We start from the raw sequence: 21,493 nt of genomic DNA on the forward strand, positions 1-21,493 counted from the left end.
TCCACACAAGGTCCAAGCTACCATCTCCCTTGTCTGTCCAAACTCGATTACGCCAATAGCCTCTACCATGGATCAACTTTAACGACCATGAAAATACTACAACTGATTCAGAACTCGGCTGCCAGACTACTCTTGCATATCAAACCGCCAGACCACATCTCTCCTGCCTTGAAAGCCCTGCATTGGTTACCGGTTGCCAGAAGATTCACGTTCAAGCTGCTTTGTATCACCCACAAAGCAATACATGGAATGGGACCACTTCATCAGGAATAAAATCACCAAACACATTCAGCAAAGGAACCTCCGCTCTAAAGGAGCATCTCGCCTCAAAATCCTACCATACAAGAAAAAAACCATGGGTGGCACATCCTTCTGTTCAAGCACCCAAACTATGGAACTCTTTACCCCCCACATAAGTTCCACCGACAACCACCTTATCTTCAGAAAACTACTCAAGATTTGGCTCTTCCCCACATAAGCACCATACGCAAACAGAAATTTACAGCATATCCCTCCTTTATACAAGCATTTTTTCACTATAGATATGTACCTATCTTTGTGTATTACTTTGTATAAACATGTAAAATAATTATGTTGAGAGAAAAAATTAAAAAAATAAATTAAAATCATCTTTGGTCTACATGTACATACTTCCATTGTGCATCTATGTACCTTCCATGTACTTGAATCGGTGTGTCTGTTACTTTTCTCCTGAAAAGCATATCCAATGCACTACCCTATTTCTCATCCTGTGCCTCTATCAATATCTTTAATCTACATATACTTACCTCCTTTATGTATATATATACTTTCATTGTCGTTATGGATCTATATATGTATCACTTTCTTCTAATTTACCATTTCCAGTGCACTACCCTATTTCTCAGCCTATACTTCGCTCAATATATCTTCTAGCCCAACCTTCTGACTCATCTCAAACTTCTTCTACTACTTCTTCCAATGCACTACCCTATCCCTCATCCTATGCATCTATCAATATAGCCTCTACATCCACTCTCTCATTTATCCCAAACCCCATACCACTACTATGATTGCCAAAATACCCCTTTCTAGACTCTCCTACTCTACCCCTCCTTGCATCATCTGACGTCTCTTTTACTATACCGATTCCCTAAAAGAAACCTTTCTAAACTCTTCCCTCTGAGTCCTCCCCTCCAAAACTCATTTTTACTCATCCAAAAGCCTCCTCCTACTGCTAAGACCTAAAAGAAAAAATCCTTCACTTTTATCCCTCCACTATCCTTTTCAATCGAAATACCATATTAAACTATACTAATAAACTACCCAAATAACTGAATAACATATCCACTACTCAAATTACTTCATGTTTTTTTACTATACTAATTTTCAACAGTAATCCTTTATGGGTTCCAGAGTGGCGTGCTACTCACCAGAAAAGCGCTTCAACACCCATCAGGGGTAACAAGTGCTAAATGATCGCAAATCTTTCTTCCCCTTTTATCCCTCCGATGTCCTTCTCACTCCAAGTAACTGACTAATATCCACCACTGAAAGTACTTCATATTTCACAATATTAATTCACCGCTAATCCTTTGTAGGCTTCCTGAATAGCGTACTTCAACAAGCGCTATATAAATACAAACCTTTGTCCTCCTCTGTCCTTCTGCTATCATTGCAAATCCAAATAACTGACTAACCTATCCACCACTTAAAATGTACTTGCATGTTTCACTATACTAATTCAACACTAATCCTCTATGGGTCCCAGAGTAGCATACTACTCGCCGAAAAAGCGCTTTGACGCCCCGTCATGGGTAGTAAGCGCTATATAAATGCAATTACAATACAATACAATTCAATACAATCTTCAGTTTCTCATCACTGGTTGCAGGAGAGTAGGGTCTGCTATCCTATGGTCACACCAAATTTTTGCTTTTTGCTTCACTGGTTTTAGACAACTGAAGCTGTGGGCCTGCTAATCCGACCCCCAGCCTGCTGTTCTCTCTCTAAATTATTAATACTCCTTGTCAGCCCCTGTACCATGCACTATAGGTGCTCAGGGCATAGGTGCCACCAAGGCCTACAGGGGCTGCAGCATATCTTTTGCCACCCCTGGCTGGTTCTTAAATTGACACAACTGGCTGATCACTCAGCTGGGGCAAGGTGGTGTAATCACCCCTTGCTTAGATATAGTATCCCTATATCTAAACCTATATCTGGACACATATAAACCTGTGAGCCACTCCTATGGAAGGCCTTATCAATCCTGGAGGCAGAGTGCGTGGTTTAATGTGAGATGGAGCTCTAGCATGAGCTGAGCCTGTCTGCAGCCGTCGGGAACAAATCCCTAAGCTGTTTCAGGATAATGCCATACCATATACTCTTAAGTGCATTATAATCCTCGCGGTTATATAGCAACTCTGGTTTGGCTTTATCAAAACATGTCGTGTAAGGTGTCATACGATTTGGAATACTATCCCCTCGCCAGTTCTGGCGACGGGGATAGCATTCCACCCCTCTAGAGGGGTAAGACATGTTACTTTACTTAAATGCGGTTAATTTCTAAAAGGGCCTCAGATCCACAAAATGGATGCTTCTGCCACAGACACGAGTCTGACCCCCTGAAGCTGACCGAAACTCAGCCCAAGGGGCCTGGACAAAGGGTTTCCTGTCGCAGGGCGGTGTTACAACCCTCCAGACAGGAGATAGTGGATTGTAGCAGGGAGGTTTGAAAGAAACCAGACACTGCCTGGGGAGCACAAGGCTGCCCCTTGCATAATCCGGCCAAACCGGTTCTGGGGCACTCCAGCCCCCGTCCCAGCGCGGCCAGGATCAAAGGAAGGGGGTGTATCCACCCACTTCCTGGGTCCCACCCATAGGAGGGGACCTAGCAGGTAATCCAGCCCCCCAGATTCGAATAAGAGTGGGAGCAGTGCCAATGCACTTCAGATTATCCTGATGAAACATAAGAAACGAAACTCTGGACCCTTCGACATCCTACTCAACGTAGAAGACTGAAGAATCTCCCTTGTGGTCAAGGAGTGACCACCCTGTGCAAACAGGCACCATCCAGCCCTTGACGTCTGCTTTGTTGCAGTTCCCGCCGGAACTCGAGCGACAGAGATCGACGAGATCAAGCTTGCCTGCCTTCTAACAGCCCGATCCACAGTCCCTGCAGAGCTGAGACCCGTGGAGGCGACCGGAAGCGTGGGACACGCCATCTTGGAAAGACCACGAGACGCTGACCGTGCAGCCCACGAGTGACCCTCGAAGCTGTACAACGGGGTTTAAGAAGCCCCAACCCTGAGCCACTCTTGCACCGAAGTTTAGCCCCCTACACTCGACGAGTGCTGCGTGGGGCCCTTCTGCTTCTTTTGGCTCACCGCGTTGGCCAGTCCCTTGCCAGCTGGCTTGTGGCCCCTGTGCCGACGAAACTTGCAATTCGACTTGTGATTCTGGTTGCTCCAGATTTGCACCAGCTCCCCTGAAAAGGAGCCCCCACTCTGACCCTCCTGGTCCGAGTGAGAAGCAATCTTCCAGTTCCGCGTGGATTGCTTTTGCCAAGTGTTGTTTGCTCCAATCTTGAAGCCGACAGCGCCGACTGCGAGAGCCTGCGTGGGACAGATCGTGACCTGCTCCTGGACTTCGTAGATGCCCCAGAGCCCACGTGACAGCGGAGAGAAGCTCCTCGACAACCACCTGATTGCGCCCGACATTGCCTGGTTCCGTCCTGGTTCCACCCTGGTCACTGCTGAGTGACCCAGACTCTGTCCCCTCTGCTTTCAGGTACTTTTCGACTCGAGTCCACCCTTGGACTCCACCGGACACTTCTCTTTCACCCCGCCTGCAGCCCTTTTAGCTCCAAGCACCAAGAGCCTGCGTGACGAAACCCGACTCAACTTCGACCCTGTGCACCCACTTCCTGTGGGTGAGGTAACATTGCAACGCCGGTGTTCCCACACTGGTACACACCTCTAGGGTCTGTGTCTTAAGTTTTGTTCCTCTAGGTTCAGCGGAAGTGTCCTTAAACTCTAACTTTGTAACTTTTACGCACCATTGGTTAACATTGATGCATGCGTGCACTTTCTGCACTGCACCCGAATCCCGCTGGCTTTTCCCGACTTCCGCATTGCTTGTCCCGACTGCTCCCAGCGATTCCCTAGGCCCTAGGCCTAACCACTGATCGAATGGTCTCTCTTATACCATTTTTTTAGTATATGGTTTGAGTGGCCCCCTTGGCCTCATCCAAAATTGTGCAACTTTGTATGTAATACTGTGCTTTTGATTTAACGCTTGTGCCCCTTTATTCATAAAGAATACTGGGGATTGTTTTTAGTAATAAATACATATATTTTTATAATATATACTTGTGTGGGGTCCTTTCATTTGATATTACAGGATTGTATGTGGTAAAACAGCTCGCTTAACACGACCTCTTAAGTTAAGCCTTTAAGGCTGCTTAGTCCATGCTACCCCTAGGATAGCTTGTCTAATAAGGTTGACTTACAACCAGACACCATAAGGGTTGTTTGGACTGATACAAGGTGGTTCCAGAATTGGAAACATCATATATCAGGCCAACTTCTCACACTGGTCCACTAGTATCGAGGTCTGCTTTGGCAGAGCATGTTCATGGGCAATCCTCTGTCATCACAATTTATCTTTGTGAAGAGTAGATTTGACCACTTGGTCTGTTACAACACCTATCAGGCTCCTCTGGCTGATATTTGCAGTGCGTCCTGCTCGGTCTCTCCAGGCCTTCTCAAGAGGGGGAGAGGCGGCAAATTTGCCCACTTCCATGACTGATGTTTTTATTATGGTGCACCCTATTGAAATGGGAATTCCGTGAGCTTTGCACTCCATCGCAGCACGCAGCAAATCTTGAGAATTAGTGCATTGGGACTCGGCAACACCTTTTTCAATTTGTTTTTTGGGAGACCTCTTTAGTTTTTTTGGTTCAATTTCTCATCCCTGTTATTCCCACTACTAATGTTTGGCTCAGAGCCGTAAAGTATAGTTTTTCAAATGCTGCTCAAAGGAAACACACCCTGGTTTATTTGTGACCAAACCCAGCATTTCATTTTAAGACAAATGCCATTTTCCACTGATTCCATGGGATTATAAATGATTTCAAATAAATTAAATTGACCGAATAATGTAAAAGGATGCATTTTTTTTTTTTTTTTAATTATTTTTATTGTTGCATCAGGCGGAACATGGGTGCAGGAGACAAAAACAATTCGGGGGAGCGTCAACATTCCGCTCTTCCCGATAATCTGCAACTTTTCAATGTCAGGTACATAGCTTTCATCGTGACGAACTTGTTTTTTATTTTCACCCCAAACTCCCTCCCCCCCCTCCTTAACTCCTGAGAAAGTCAGCAACTGAGAAGCCTCTATCAAAAGCCCCTCTTCCCGCCCTCCCACTCCCCTCCCTCTTCTGCAGCATACCCCCCTTTTCCGCCACCCCCCTCGCCCCGAGTCTCTCTCATCCTCTAAGTCTTGACACAGTATATAGGCAATTCAACGACCCAAACCCTCCAGAAACAACTATGTTGGATTCAGTGACAAACGTGCCTCCCCGGCTGTCTCCCCCGCCACCCGCCCATTCTCCCCGGACAGTCCTACTCCAGTCCATGGTAGCGCCTCCACTTAGTCCATATTTTTCGAAATTTCCGAGGGCACCCTCTAGCTTTGTAGGTCACTCTTTCGGCCGCCATATACATATCTAAACCCCTCCTCCATTCATCCAGGTTGGGTTTCCCAGGCGCCCCCCACATTCGTGCTATGTCTCTTTTTGCTACTACCAAAGCCAGCAGCAGGAAAATGAGCAGGTATCGTGTGATGTCTACTTCCGTCGACATGCCCAAAAGCGCCAGTTTGGGATCCCTAGGAATCTCCACCTCCAATATCATACTCAGTTCCCTGAATACCTCACCCCAATATTCCTGTATCACTGTGCAGCCCCAGATGATGTGGAAGAAATCGCCTGTCTGACGCTGGCATCGTATGCAAGAGGTGTCGGTCCCCCTCCCCATCCGGGCAAGCCTCACTCTATCGAAGTAGGCCCTGTGAAGGATCTTAAACTGTATGAGGCGAAGCCTCGATTTTATGGCCACTTCCCTCGGGTGCATGAGTGCTAGTTCCCAATCCAGGTCCTCCATCGTGCCCACATCTGCCTCCCACCTCTCCCTGAGTGTCCGCAAGTCTCCCAACATATTATTTGTCAGTGTTTTGTATGTCAGAGATATTGCCCCCCTCTGTATCTGCTCCTGTAGTAATCGGCCCTCAAGTGGTGCAAACTGGGGTATGTCTGTGAGCGATATGTGCTGAGCTCCCCAAGCATGTCTCAACTGCAAGTATTTATAGTATTGGGTGTTCTGGAGGCCAAAGTCCTGCTGTAGCGCCTGGAAGGTTTTAAGTTCCCCCTTTGCTATGACATCTCCCACCGTGGAGATGCCAATGTCATCCCACCTGTGGAATCCCTTCAGTTTATGTAGCTCTGTCAGCCACCTACACGACCATAGGGGTGTCTGTCGGGTGAGCCTTTCATGCCAGCCCATTCTAATTGTCGCTCTGCGCCACGCCGTCAGGGTGATCTTCGTCGCTGGTAGGAGCTGGCGGCCCCCTTTCCCACCATACAAGAAGTGTAATACCGTCTTGTTGCCCCATTTGGATCTCTCTAAAGCATAAGTGGGATGGTCAGCCGGGGCGTGTAACCAAGCATTGATCGGGGCAAGGTGTTCCGCCCAGTAATAGGCCTCCAGATTAGGCAGCGAGATACCCCCACTGTATTGGTGGCGCTGCAGGGTCGTGAGTGCCACCCGGGACTGCTTCCCCAGCCACAAGAAAGAGCGAAGATCAGCATGGATTGTCCGCAGTGTCGCTTCTGGTAAGGGATAGTACTCATTTTGCAGGGCGTATAAAAACTTTGGTAACAGGATCATTTTATACAGGGCGGCTCTGCCTAACATGGTGAGCGGTAGCGGTCTCCATCTATCCATCTCCGCCTTCGCTGCCACCACTACCCTATTTACGTTGTCTGCGTATGAGCGCCGCCTATCCCTGGTGATAAACACCCCCAAATACCGGAAGCCTTCCGTAGTGTGAATGAGCAACTCAGGCAGGCACTCCCCCCGCCGCTCACCTTGCGGGTCGTAGAGAATCGACTTATGCCAATTTATAGTGTGTCCGGCCACTGCCCCAAATTCGCCCAGTTCCTTGAAGAGGGCCGGGATCGTCCTAGCCGGGTCCGTCACATATAGCAGCACGTCATCGGCGTACAGGGAGATCTTCTCCTGGTCAGTTGCCGAGGCCCCCCAGTGAAAGCCAGTTACCTCCTGATTGAGCCGGATACGGATCGCCAGGATCTCAATCGTAAGGGTAAAGAGGAGTGGGGACAGCGGGCACCCCTGACGTGTCCCCCGCTCTATCGCGAATTCTCTCGACATTCGCCCATTAATCCGCACTCTCGCCCTCGGGTTCGAGTAAAGAAGACTCACCCACTGTCGGAACTTGGGTCCAAACCCAAAACGCTCAAGCGTTCCCATCAGGAAGGGCCAGTGGACCGCATCGAATGCCTTCTCCGCGTCCAATGAGAGGAACCAGTGTGGCTCCCTTTTGTCACAGACTTCCTGGAGCCAGTTATGTGTGCGCCGCAGGTTAAGTTTAGTGGCCCTGTCCGGCAGGAACCTGGACTGGTCCGGGTGCACTAGGTCCGCTATGACCTATCGGAGTCGTCGTGCCAAGATGGTGGCGAGGATTTTATTCTCACTGTTCAGAAGGGAAATAGGGCGATATGAAGAACAGTCCTCCCTGGGCTTGCCCTCCTTATGGATCGGGATTATGGTGGCCAGGGCCAGGTCCGGCGGGAGACCTCCGGAGTCAAACGCCCCCACATAAAGTGATTTCAAATGACGTGCCAGGAGGTCCCCCGTCCGTTTGAAAAACTCCGCCGGGAAGCCGTTAGGTCCCGGGGTTTTCCCTGGTTTCAGGACTGCCACTGCCTCCGTAATTTCTTCCAGGGATAGGTCGGCGTCCAAAGCCTCACTATTTTCGGGGGTCAACTGCGGCACTTCCATACTACCCAGGAACGACTTTACCACCTCGCAATCTCCGAGGTCCCTAGCCTTGTAGAATTCTTCAAAATAGGTCGCAAAGGCCTCTGCTATCGCGACATCTGTTGATGCTCGTGCCGAACCCGGGAGCCCAATCCAATCAACCCATCTGGCCGCTTGCTCCCGCCTGCTCAGCCACGCCATGAGTTTCCCGGATTTGTCGCCTACATCATATATGCGATGAAGGGTGGCCAGCGCCTGCGTGCGCGCTTCGTCCGTGAGCAGTTCCCTGTATAGCCGTTGAGTGTCTAGCAGAATCCTTAGACGTCCCTCCCCCTTCGTCCTGTGGTATTCAGCTTCTTGAATCAAGATGTTGGCCTCCTCCTGCGCTATTTCCTCAGTGCGTTTCCTTCTGGCCTCCCCCACCCTGGAGCTGAAGCGGTCTCTCAACACGGTTTTCATGGCTTCCCATAGCGTAACTCCCGATTGCACCGACCCCTCGTTTTCCGCCACAAAGACTTTGATATCCGCTCTAATCCCCCCTAGAATTCCAGGAGTCTGGAGATCCCACGGCGACATACGCCACTGTGCCTTTCCACTCCCCCTACCTCGTCCTATATGTACAAACAGCGGGGAATGGTCCGAGACACCCCTCGCCCTATATTCTGCCAAGTCCCCCGTCGAGAGTTCCTGCCTCGTAGTGAATATATAGTCCAATCTAGAAAAAACCTTGTGGGCCCCTGAGTAAAAGGAGTAGGCTGCCTGTACAGGATGGAGCCACCGCCACACATCAGTGAGACCAATCGTGTCCATTCTACGGGCCAAAGCCGTCACTGCCGTCACTGCGTGAGAGTCCCCCGATCTATCACTGGTCGTGCACATCACATCGTTGAAGTCCCCTCCCACAATCTGTGTCGTGTCAGCAGTGGCTAGCAGTATGTTCGTGATCTCCTGCATCGTCCGGTTTTGTAATTTGGGTGGAGCATATACTGACAGCAGCGTGTACCTGCGCCTCCTCCATGTCCCCTGTACCCCTGCAAACGTGCCCTGCGGGTCCAGCCATGTGCGTGTCACCGTGAATGGCGTCGTTTTCCTTATGAGTATTGCTGTGCCCCGTGAGCCCGTTGTGTATCCCGCGTGTGCTAAGACTGTGTACTGCCCACGTGCCAGAAAAGCACAATGGTTCCCCCTCAAATGTGTTTCCTGGAGGAATATGATGTCTGGTGCTATGCGTTTAATATAGGCATTGACCAAGCCCCTCTTAATTTTGGAACCCAGGCCGTTTACATTCCAGGTTAGCGCCTTTACCCCAGCGCCATCCCGGCTAGGTTCAGCTAGTGTACCTGCCATTGCACTTCACACCGACCACCGAGTGCCCGAGCTCGGGTCCAGGGCAGTAGCAAGGGTAAGCTCTGCTGCTTCACTGACACCACCCCCCTCCCCCCCCCCAACTCCCCAACTCCCCAACGTGAGGAAACAACAGTACCAACATGCCCCCCCTCCCCCACCCCACCACCCTCCCCTTCTAGCTGCGCCCCAACAGGGGACCAAACTATCCATGGGAGTAGGTCAGTCGCCCTCCCGCACATCCCTCCCCAGATTAAACTGTGTCCAGTTCAGACACCCAGAAAAGAAACTGTAGGGGGTGTGCCAACTTGCGTGCTCCTTGATGCCGAGCTGCTATCTCATCCGAGCTGCATGTTCCTGCCTTCAAGAGTGGGAGTCCTGAGTATCTACGATCGGGTCTTGACCCGAGGAGCCTTGCTCTAACTGGCGGATCTCCTTAGCCAAAGGGTGTAGCGATTCGCCTAAGAGGTCCATATCTTCCTCGCCGGATGAGGGGCCTTCCGATCCCTCCACTTCATCCCCCTCGGAGCGTACCCCTCGCCTCAGACTGCTGAACCGCGATCCCGCCACTGGGTCTTTGCCTGGGGATTCCGATCTGCCTCCCCTGTTGTTGGCCGATCCTCGGGTCCTATATGGCGTCGCCGCGCTCGTGTGTTGGGTCCTCCGTAACCTCCGTCTTTGCGGCTTCGGCCGCTCCCAGCTCGATCTGTCCCTCACCTCTCTGTCCATTGCGTCCCGACTGGCCGCCTCCCTACTGTTCAAGATAGGGCGCTCCTCCAACCACTGCCAAGCGTCTTCCGGGTGGGCAAAAAAGATAGACTTGTCCTTATATATCACCTTCAGCTTGGCGGGGAAGAGGAGCATGTATTTAAGATTCAGGGACCTCAGTTTCGCCTTCACTGCGTCAAAGGAGCGGCGTTGTTTCGAGACCTCCTGGCTGTAGTCCGGGAAGATCATTATTGTAGTGTTCTCAAGGCGGATCTCTCCCAGGGCCCTGGCCTCCCTCAGAATAAGGTCCCGGTCGGCAAAGTTCAAGAAGCGCGCTATAACTGGCCTGGGTCTCGCGCCCTCAGGTGGCTTGGCCAGAAGCGCCCTATGTGCTCTTTCAATAATAAAGCATGTAGAAAATGGCGCCTCGGGGAAAGTAGCTTTCAGCCAGGTCAGGAGGAAGGCGGCCATGTCCTTTTTCTCAATCCCCTCCCTAAAACCTACAAAGCGGAGGTTGTTGCGCCTGGACCTGTTCTCCGCATCGTCCACCTTCCATTGGAGGTGACGGTGCGCAACCTGTAGCTCTGCCATGTCTTTCTTGAGCGTAGTGATCGCCTCCCCGTCTTCCTTCACTTTGTCTTCCACTGCCGTTACTCTTTCGGTCAGGTTCCGGAAGTCCTGGCGCAGAAGCGTCACCTCGGCCCCAACCTCGCCAATCTTGGTCTCTAGGGCAGATCGCGATGCCTGGATGTCCGTTCTGGACGCTTGGATGGCCTCCAGTAGCATGGCCGTGTCGGTGTGGGGGCCTGGATGGTCTGCCATGGACCGTGGCGCCGCGAAATTGTCCATAGGTCCCTGGCGCGGGGGTTTGGGTGCCGGGTTATTCTTCCCCATCTCCTCACCGCACAGCCGCCCAGGAGAATATGCCGGGATCCCTGCTTCTGTATGAGAGCGCCGGTCAGTGTGTGAGCCGCCGGATGACGAGAGCGTGGGTAACTGCTTCCGCGTCTCCCCTCGTCCAATAGTCCCCCAGGCCCTGGGTCTCTCCGCTCGGTTCACCTGCAGGGTGCCCGTGACAAGATCAGCCCCCTCTCCTGTGGGCCATAGTCTCGCCGCACTCTGTGAGCCGTCCCCGCCACATCGCTGCTGGTCCCAGCGCCCCCGGGCCACTCCACCATCAAGGTGGCTCCAGCCGGTGTCTCAGGGGGGGGGGGGGGAGAGGGGCCGCCGCAGGCCGCGGCACCCGTGGAAATGGGTTGGTGCCCCGGCGAGGGTCGTCCCCCTCACTCCCTCCGCTCACCGTAGGTGTCTGGTCCACCGCCCTCAGTGGTGCGCCGCAGCAGGAGCCGGGTGTCTTCTCCCGTCGCTCTATCTCCCACCGGCCGCCATCTTGGGACGGGGCTGTTCTCCGCCGAGTGGTGAGAGCGGGTCTGGCTTGCTCTCCCAGCCGCGCGTCACAGTCTCGGACCGCGAGGGGTCCCTGGGTGGTCCGCCGCTCGTTTCTTCAGGCAGCCTGTCGGGCACAGCGTCAGTGTGTTCGCCGTCCTCCGCGCCGCGCGGCCGCCATCATGGCCTCCCTCACCCCGATGCAGTCTCCGGGCTCGCCGAATTCCAGGGAGAAACCGCACCTCTACCCCGGCCGCCTGCACTTCGGTAACCGGGGTGGGTTCGCTTCAAGTTGGTGTGCTTTTTAGCTCGATGTCAGGGTTTTAAAGTCGGATTATGGGGCAACTCGGCCGGAGCTCCGGCGAGGCACGTCTAGTCGGCCATGCTGTTGGCCACGCCCCCCTAAAAGGATGCATTATTGAAACCGTTAATACTGAACATGAAGCCATTATGTTTTTTGGGAGACAACATATGATTACTTTTTATTTGAAGAGGACCATTGTGCATAGTCATAGATTTAATGTGGCTAGTTTTGAAGGGATAGTGTTGTAAAATGGTTGTCAATTCACGGTTCAACAGGCATCCCACAATTTAGGGTCTGTAATTTATTATATAATCCTACAACACTAAAAGCGATTATGCCTTGATGATAATATGAAGCCTTGTACATCCTTAATTACTGTAATATGTTACAGGAATCCGGAGCAGAAAAGAAGATTGGCTAAAGAATATCCCTCTGAAGAAAAGAAAGGTGGACATGACCAACTTTAAGGGTAACATTTTAAATCTTTTTGAACACTGCATCTGTTGTTTGCTACAAGGAGAATTGCTGTGCAGCCTAGTATCTAATATAACCTTTGCTAACTAACATAATAGCCTCTGAAAAGTGCACCGTTCTTTACAGATATAACATTAGATTATATATCTTGCCATCTACTAGAACCATCTGTCTCAAATGCCAAATTTGTTACATGATGTATGTCGAGCCTTGGTCAGGACTCTATTTTGGGTGTAAGATTGTTGCGTATTGTTATTGTTAGGTAGTTTTATAGAGCGCGCAGCTGCCCCAGCAAAAGGGCGTCCCGTCGCTGAAAGCGGAGTCAGAAAGGCAGCAGGACTAGCCCGTTGGAAGCAGATGAGTTTTGATGGCCTTGCGGAAAGGAAGCAGGCCATCCAAGCGACGGGTCTGAACGGGAAGAGAGTTCCACAGCTTAGCGGCCAGGTAACGGAAAGACAGGCCCCCGACTCTGAGGTGTTTCATCCGGGGGACCGCCGCCAAGTATTGCTCGGCAGAGCGTAACTGGCACGTGGGGACATAAGGGACCAGTAGCAGTAGATAAGATAAAATCTCAGGGGACGAGAGTTTTAGGATTTTAAAGGTTAGACGGAGTGCTTTAAATTCAATCTTCTTCAAAACAGGTAGCCAGTGGAGGCGCCGCACGGCGCCCAACGTGGAGCAGGTTTTAGGGAGCCTGAGCAGAAAACGGGCGGCAGCATTTTGGACTCGCTGAGGGCGATTCACCTCCGCCTTATTGGTGCCTAACATCAAAGAGTTGGCGTAATCTAGTCGCGACAGAATAGTCGTCTGGATAATCAGTTGGCGTGTGGCTGGGTCGTAGAACCCCAAGATGGGCCTCAGACCCCGTAAGAGTCCAAAACAGGTACCCACCACCTTTTTGGTATGCTCCTGAAACCCAAGAGTGGAGTCAAACCAGATCCCTAGGTTCTTCACCACCGACTTAGGGGTTGGGGCACTGCCAATGGACGTAGGCCACCAGTGCGTGCTCCATCGCTCTTTGTTGTGCCCCACCAGCAGCACTTCAGATTTGCTAGCATTAAGTTGAAGGCAATTGGTGGTCATCCAGGGTACTACCGCCTCAAGCCCATTTCGGAACTGTCAAGGTCATCTGAGAGGGCCACCACCAGTTAGGTGTCATCCGCATAAGAAACCATGGTCAAGCCGTGGTCATGCGCTACTCCAGCCAGGGGCTGGACGTAGAGGTTGAACAGGCCTGGACTTAATGCTGATCCCCAAGGAACCCCCTGCTTGATGGGATGGACGTGAGAGAGAAAAGGGGGGCTGCGACCTGGAAAGCTCTGTCAGAAAGGAAAGAACGTAACCAGTCCAGGGCCAAACCAACTACCCCCGCCTCCTCTAAGCGATGCAGAAGGATCTGATAAGAGACAGTATCAAACGCAGCGCTGAGGTCGAGCAGAATCAGCGCCGCAGTCTGTCCCTCATCCATAGTGGTCCGCAGATGTTCGCACACCGCTAGAAGCTCGGTCTCAGTACTATGACCGGGACGAAAACCATTTTGCGAGCGGTCAAAGATACCATTGATGTTCTAGAAGCCCGAAAGGATGTTGTTGGTGTGGACCTCCGCAATTTTGGCGACCCAGGGCAGAAGGGATATTGATCGAAAGTTTTCCGGCTTACTAGGGTCCAGAGAGGGTTTTTTCAACAGGGGGACCACCCTTGCTTGCTTACATGACAACGGCACCACCGCCGTGGTGAAAAAAGAATTGATCGTTTGACATAGCGGTGCAAGAAGGACCGGAAAACAGTCTTTAAATTGGTCAGGCCGCATGGGATCTAATGGGGACCCTGATTTGACCTTCATACGTAGTTCGAAGATCTCATCCAGAGTGATAGATGGTATTGCTGTCAAGGTGGCAGTAAGGGGAGGGGCATAAGGAACTACCGGGTAAATGGGGCAACTGGGGAAAGATTTATAAATGGCTTCCACTTTCTGGACAAAGAACTTGGCAAGTTCCTCACATTGCTGACCTGACGTGATTGTGTGAATAGGGGGGGGTTTCCTGTTTTTAAAATCGTTAAGTATTTATTTTAAAAATGCATTTAGCGGGGTTTTTGCTAGACTTAATCTCATTGGTGAGGTAAGTTGCACGTGCCAAATGTATGGCTTTGTGGTAGTGTTTAATCTCGTCCTGGTACAACTTTTTTGCCCCAGGGTCATATTTCTTTCTCCATGCCCGTTCTAATTTTTTGATGGGGGCATCTTAAGCCACAGTGTTTGTTGTCACATGTGAAATGTGGTACCTTAATGCTGAACTTTTTTCTTATATAATATCAGTGCTTATCCGTGTTTATTCAACTGGCTCTCTTCTAAAATATATATAAATATATCAAATCAGTGTTTTTTTAAGGGTTTACAAAACATGGTGTTTTTTGCAGTGAGTGTTATAAAGCACATATTTAATTTAAAGGAGAAGTAACTCAGGACATGTATAGTCTTCCCAAAGAGAGTGTTCCCAATGGACTTATGTAAGACTGTTCTAAGGATAGAAAGTAGTGTATTGCACTCTCACTCACATTGTGTTGGCTTCTCATTACTTCTCACACTCTGACTGGTTTACAGGGCTGTTAATGGATTAAAAAATTAGAGAGCCATATTCAGATGTTTTAATGAACACATGTCTATACACACTTGGAAGTCTCACCTACTCCTCCATACTGAATATTATGATATTATAGGGATGGTTACACTGCCAAGAACATAGTACAGAAATCTTCAATCTGTGGGATGTGCACCCTTCAGGGGAGGGGGCAGTGGTGTGATGGGAAGGACAGCGCACATTCCCAAGCTTTAATGTTGGCACATAAAGGATTCATGAAAAACCGTTCCCCAACATTTTGGAAAAAGTCAATCATCCCAGGACGGATAATTCTGATAGAATAAAATGCTTCAGCTGGATGTTATTCAGAGAGTGTCCTGTGAAACTGTAGCCGGGCAGACCGTTAAACAAGCCTTCCTGCCAAGGTGCCTGCTTGCCTGAAAGAAATGCAAATGTGTGCTACCAGTTAATCTGCACATGTAAAGGGTAATCTACAAATTAAAGGATGCTTGGGAGTCGCAACTGCTTTAATTGATCAAATCACTGGAAGCTTTATGATGGCAAAGATTTATTCCTTTTGAGCGGTAGTGCAAAGAGTTAATAACTGAGTTGTCAAGTGTGTGCTTTGAAGTACATAGCGCTTACTACACCTGAGTAGGTGTTGAAGGGACAGTTGTTAAAAAGAAATGACATTACGTACAGTCTAAGGTAGTGCTAAAATCTGGATATGGGGAGCACCATTTTATCTTAAAACTTTAGTGCATTTTCTAGCAGTCCATCTTATACTGTGTGTAATGCAAGCATAAATTGACTTACATATTCACTGTGCTTTCTGTCACAGCTTGTGGCTTCATAGCAGTAAAAGTCGCTATTTTCCACTGCAGTAATCAATATTTAATTCTGCGGCTCCCTGGTTACACACAGACCTCTGCAGTGCATTACCTAATCGAGGTTTCATAAAGTACTATCGTGCATTTTCCACTAACAACTTTTTTATTTGTTTTTCATTTGAGCTGACTGTTATTTTATATGTAGCTACCTGACGGTGAAAGACCTAAAACACTTACAGAATACACTCTTTGATATTATTTCCCCACTCTAAAAATGATTTGCTGTGGGAATTGGGGGCTTTTATAGTTGTCGATTATGAGGAGTACCAGGTCTAGAAATGTTTGTCAGGGGTGGGTCCCTACGCCTAAAAAGTGTTGACTGGTAGGGTCTCCGCATCAAAACGTTTGAAGACCTTTGGCATAGTACCTTGTGAAACCTTTAAGATAAAAAAAAAAAATCTTTTTATTAAGCAGTTGCTCAGTACATTCCAAACATACAATTGCGGTTAACAATATAGCACCTCCAGACAGGGAGGCATTGCGTCACAGCAGTTGCAAACATTTTTAGACAGTAAATGGATTTTTGGGTGTAGATGGAAGCACTTAAAACCTTAATGTCGTCAGTCACTGCTCGAACCCCATACCCTCTTTCCCCAACCAGACTCCCAGATCAGGCCTTCATGGGTCCCTGCATAAGCCCCATTTACCCAAACATTCTCATATTTCTTAGGGCAACCTTGACTTTGGTAGATCTCCCGTTCCGCCTGTTGACACCAATCTAGGTAGTTTTCCCAGTCCCAGCTAATATTAGCTGGATCTGGAGGTACCTGGTCAAAGTTTCCTCCCCGCTAATACACAGCATCAGCCATTCAGCACTGAGTGGCACTGTGAGACCTGCGACTTTGATCATAACTTGTACCACCCGTTCCAGTATGTTTGAATTGCACATCATTCAAAGAGGATATGAAAAAAGGAGCGGCACCATGCCCCAGCCCCTGGCACAGTAACCCGTTTCACATCGGCCCAGGCATTGCACCAGAGTCCTAGAATAAAAGGATCTATGCAGTATCCGCAAGTGTATGAGGCGGAATTGGCCACCTCCCTGGGCCTCTGCAAAGGCTCCACCCAATCGTCATCCTCCATCAATTCCACGTCTCCTTCCCAGGCCTCCCGCAAGGAGCGTAGCAGATCCAGGGAGTTATTCATTATTTTCTTATAGACCAATGAGTGGCCTTGGCCAGCATAGGGTCTAGCAACAATCGGTCCTCCAGAGGGGCAGACTCAGGCAACTGTTCCCCACTCACCCCACCCCCTCTGGCATGTGACATTGCAATGCATGTGTGAATTGCAAATATCTCAACTTTTCTTTGCTCCCATTCCGAATTCCTTCAGCAGGTTCTCAAACTTCAATAGAGCGCCCCCACTCCAAATATCACCAAGGCAATGGATACCAATCAGTCCCCATTTAAGGAAACATTTAAGGTTCCTAACTTCCCTGAGTTGCTCGCTGTCCCTTAGTGGAGTCTTATCTGTCAGCTTGCCATCCCAAACCAAGTATTTGTTAGCTTAGTTCCACGCCCTAACTACCGTCTGAGTGCGGTTTGGTAGTGACTTAATCCTCTTCTTGTTATGTAGGATCGATCGTAACCCCAGCCGCCTGTGGCCTCCCGATCGACTCGGTAGGCAGATTCGCCCATGTCTGCAAATACCGAGTCATTATTTGTCACCAGCTGAGCAGACCAATAATAGACTTGGATGTTGGGTTCAGTGAAACCCCCTTCGAATACCCCCCGTTGTAACTTACTGAGGGAGATCCGATACCTGCCCCAATCCACTGTTTGTGTTAAACAATTCGTGTTGTATCCTATATAGGGTGTTTTAAAGGACTATAGCATACAAGAGAGGGACATCATCTTGAAAAGCACTGCTTTACCCATCAGGGATACCAGGAGCTCCCTCCAGTTTGTCACCTTTCCCTTAAGGTGCTCTAGCTGTGAGATAAGATTTTTTCATATAAAATCCTCTGCATTACTGGTTATAAAAATGCCTAGATGTTGAAAGCCTTCTGTTACTGTTGGAGCCAAACATGTTCTTGGCATAGTTGGACGTCCTCCTGCCACAGGGAATATGAATAACTTATCCCAGTTGATCTGGTAACCCTAGTAACTCTCAAAGAGTTGAAAAATATGTAAGACTCTGTCCACAGAGGGACGGGCTATGTAGCACATAACAAAATGTCAGTATACAAAGAGATCCTTTCTTCCCATGCTTCATTTCTCCGGATACCCCACAAGATCCCAGCCGGCATGGGCTCTAACACTGGATTGAAAATCATTGCTCCTAAGGGGCAAGCCTGTTGCGTACCCCTGTGAAGGGCAAAAGGGCAGGTATGTGCACCAATAACCCACACCCTCCCCAAGAGATCCCAATATAAGAGTCTAACCCATTAACAACATTTGGGACCAAAACCAATCCTGGACAGGACTGAAAATAAATAAGGCCATTCTATCCTGTTGAATGCCATTTTTGCGCCTAAGGAAAGTAGAACAGCGTTGTTGGCCCAGTGTGCCGCTGTCATATGCAGCACTCCCTGGAGATGCCTTAAATTCAGTCTACCTGTGGAGTATGAATCCGGATAGATATGGATGAACCACTGTAGTTATTACCTTCAGTAGTCTGTTGGCCAGGGCTTTTGCCAGGATCTTGGCCTCTAAATTCAGCAGTGGAATGGGCCTATAGGAGTTACAGGTTGGTGGCGGGGATGGGAATATCGGCCAGGAGAGCACCCTCCTGTCTGGCTGCCTGGAACATGTTTTATCTGCTATACATTTGTATTGTTCCACTGATAGGCCGTTATGCCCTGCTGCCTTGCCACATTGAAGCCCCCGGATTGCCCCTTCTATCTCAACAGCTGTCAATTCCAATTCTAGAGCTTCCATGTCTTATAGTGAGAGGGGTAGTAGAGAGATGTCTTATAAAAGAACAGTGCAGTCTTGGGTGGTTTGGGTAGTCCTAGTGGAGAATGTGTTTTTTACAGTTATGCAAAGGTCTCTGCTATATCAGCCCCCGTAGTATAGGACACCCCGCAGGGTCTTGAATTTCACCGACCCTGTTCCTTCACTTGTCTCTCTTTTCTAACCAGGGAATAAGTCTTTTGGCCTTGTTGTCGACGTGTACAGTCACCTCTGAGTAGCTAGTGCGTAGGCCCGGGCAGTATTTTCTGCCAAATCCCTCAATTCCCATTACTTAAGTTGGAGACTGTGTACCAGGTCGGCATCTGGCTTCTCCATCTCCGTCAACTTTAGTTCTAAGGAGGTGATCGCTCCCTCCAGTGTATCATATTTGATTGCCTGTTCCTTCATTTTTACCCCGATAATGGCCTGGGTGTGGCCACGTAGCACCATCTTAAAGGCCTCCCCACAAGGTGCAAGCCGAGTCCACCAACCCCACATTCTCCTGAAAATACTGATCTGTCCGCTTGTGTATTTTGTCCTGAAGTTTTCTATCTTTAAAGTGCCAGATAATAATCTTGGGGCAGTACAGAGCCCCTAACCGGGCCTGAGAGGAAGACTGCAACTGGGGAGTGGTTGGAGATCCCCCATATATCATGGACTTGGCCTGCACTAATTTGGTGGGTAAAGATTTAGTCAAAACATGACTGTCTACCATGGCGTGCCTACAGGTGGGTGTATTGGGGCATAGTTGGGTTATTCACACCAGTCCAATAGCGCCTTGAAAGGATTGAAGTGGACTTGCGCCTGACTTTTCTACCCTGCTGATTAACCTATCTATCCCAGGGTTCATCACATCGTTCATGTCTCTCCCAGTATTAAAGTACCCTCCGGCATATTCAACATACAAGCACTAAGTGCCAATAGCATTGCCCCTTACAAAGTAGCCAGTGCAAGGTTGAGCGTGTAGCCCTCGCAAACTTCTGTCTGCATGACAAATCCATCCAATTGGTTATGCCACGTCTGGCCGGGTGTATGCAGCGCTGAGGATTTAAGTAGGGTACACATGTCCCTGGAGCTGAAGGTGAACCCTGCGTGTGTCACCAAAGAGTAACTACAGTGGTCAAGAGCTTTATAATAATTACCCTTCAAATGAGTCTCCTGTAGCAGGACGAGGTCTGGGGCATGTCTACAGGAAAAATGCAATACCAGGTTTTGTTTAATTTTGTTTCTCAGGCCATTCACGTTCCAGGACACAATTTTCAAATCCAATCATACTTGTGACCCCATACTATGTTGTGATGATGGACCTTCCGACCTAGCATGTAACCAGGACCTCAATCCCCGCCCTATGCTGCCCTTGAGTGATCTGAGCCTGCCTCCGCTGGTGACTCATGTGTCTGGAATATCTATATTGTACTCTGCAGGACTTTGAAAACAAACCATTACTGTAATACCCGTTAACAGTCCCCCCACCAACCCTGCACTGTGGGCATGCAACCGCCCACAACCCCAATTTGCAGAGCACCTGTCGTCCTATTCTTAACAACACCCTTTGTAAGGGTTGGCTGGTCCACCAAAAGGCACAGAAACTTTTCTTAAACCATTAATAAACCCACGTAGACAAGATAGCTTATTCCCTCCTCATTCTTGCCAGATACATGTTTCATAGCATTTGAATATTATCGGGAAATCCCTACATAAGATCTCCGGCTGTCCATATCTGTAAATTAAAGTACATCTCAAAAAACACACCAACTCAGAACCAGGGGTGCTTAGCCTATATTCGGCAACGTCACTCAGGAGACCTCCACTTCCATACCCCTGACAGACCATCCATCTTGTGACCCAGCTGAGGTCGGTCCAAGGAACGTTCCTTTTTCACTTGCACTGAGGCACTGCCACCTCTGGGGACACCAACTCTCCAGCCAGTCGCAAGCCTCCGCCGGTGTGGTGAAGAACCAGGATTTACCCTCCTCCAGTACATATAGGTTGGCCGGGAAAAGCTTAATGTATTTTAGTTCTTTAGCACAGAGCTCTGTCTTTACCGCCTCAAAGCTATGACATTGGCGCTGTACCTGCTGCGTGAAGTCTGGAAAGAGCTGCACAGTTGCATTCTCATTCATCGAGTCCCTGCGGGAGCGAGCAGCCTGGAATAATGGCGTCCCTATCACGATGATTAAAGATCCTGGCAATGATTGTTTGCGGGGGAGCCCCCGGCTTTGGCGGTGGTATCGGCACTCTGTGTGCCCGCTCGACGGAGAAAAACTTGGAGAGGCGTTTGGGGCAGAGGTAATTAACAATCAAGCCTTTCAGAAATAGGTCCACGCTCTGTCCTTCCGCTCCCTCGGAAACCCCCACCATTCTGATATTTTTGCTACAGGCCCAGCCCTCTTTGTCCTTCGGATGCCATAATCTCCTCTTGTTTCGTCAAAGTACGGACCTGTTCTTCCAGTTTCTTGTACATGGATTTCAAGGTATGACTGGCAGTCTGTGGTCGTGATTTTCTCAGACATTTTCTTAAAATCTGCCTTTAATAGATTAATATCCACTTCCACTGCATCATTTTTGTGTTCTAGTGAGTTCTTGAGGTCCTTGATTGCTGAACTGATAGGTCCAAGGGAGGGCTCCGCCAACTCAGACTGCTCTGTGCATCGACCCGGCGCCATCTAGGGTCTGTTTAGTGATGGCATACGTGTCCATCTTGTTAGATTGCGTCAGCAGTTGTCCCATCGGTTTCACCATGGCCCTGCAGGACTGCCCCCAGCGGCATTAAGCGGCAGGAAGGGATAGTGCGCCCCAGCGACCCCGCTGCGATGCACAACCAAGCCTACCCTATAAGAGAATATATGGAGACCAGTGGTCATCTCGGGCAC

General features: G+C 49.4%; 1 protein-coding gene across 2 annotated transcripts in view; it reads left to right on the top strand.

The window, feature by feature from the left end:
• LOC144810444 (uncharacterized) overlaps positions 1-21,493 on the top strand; it is a 538,113-nt gene that overhangs the window by 351,942 nt on the left and 164,678 nt on the right. For both annotated transcript variants that reach the window (XM_078673784.1, XM_078673785.1), the window contains exon 6: positions 12,175-12,252. In XM_078673784.1, the coding sequence (XP_078529910.1) occupies positions 12,175-12,252 (78 nt within the window). The remainder of the gene's footprint in view (positions 1-12,174; positions 12,253-21,493) is intronic.

Source organism: Lissotriton helveticus, chromosome 1_1 (assembly GCF_964261635.1).
Source record: "Lissotriton helveticus chromosome 1_1, aLisHel1.1, whole genome shotgun sequence".
NCBI lineage: Eukaryota > Metazoa > Chordata > Amphibia > Caudata > Salamandridae > Lissotriton > Lissotriton helveticus.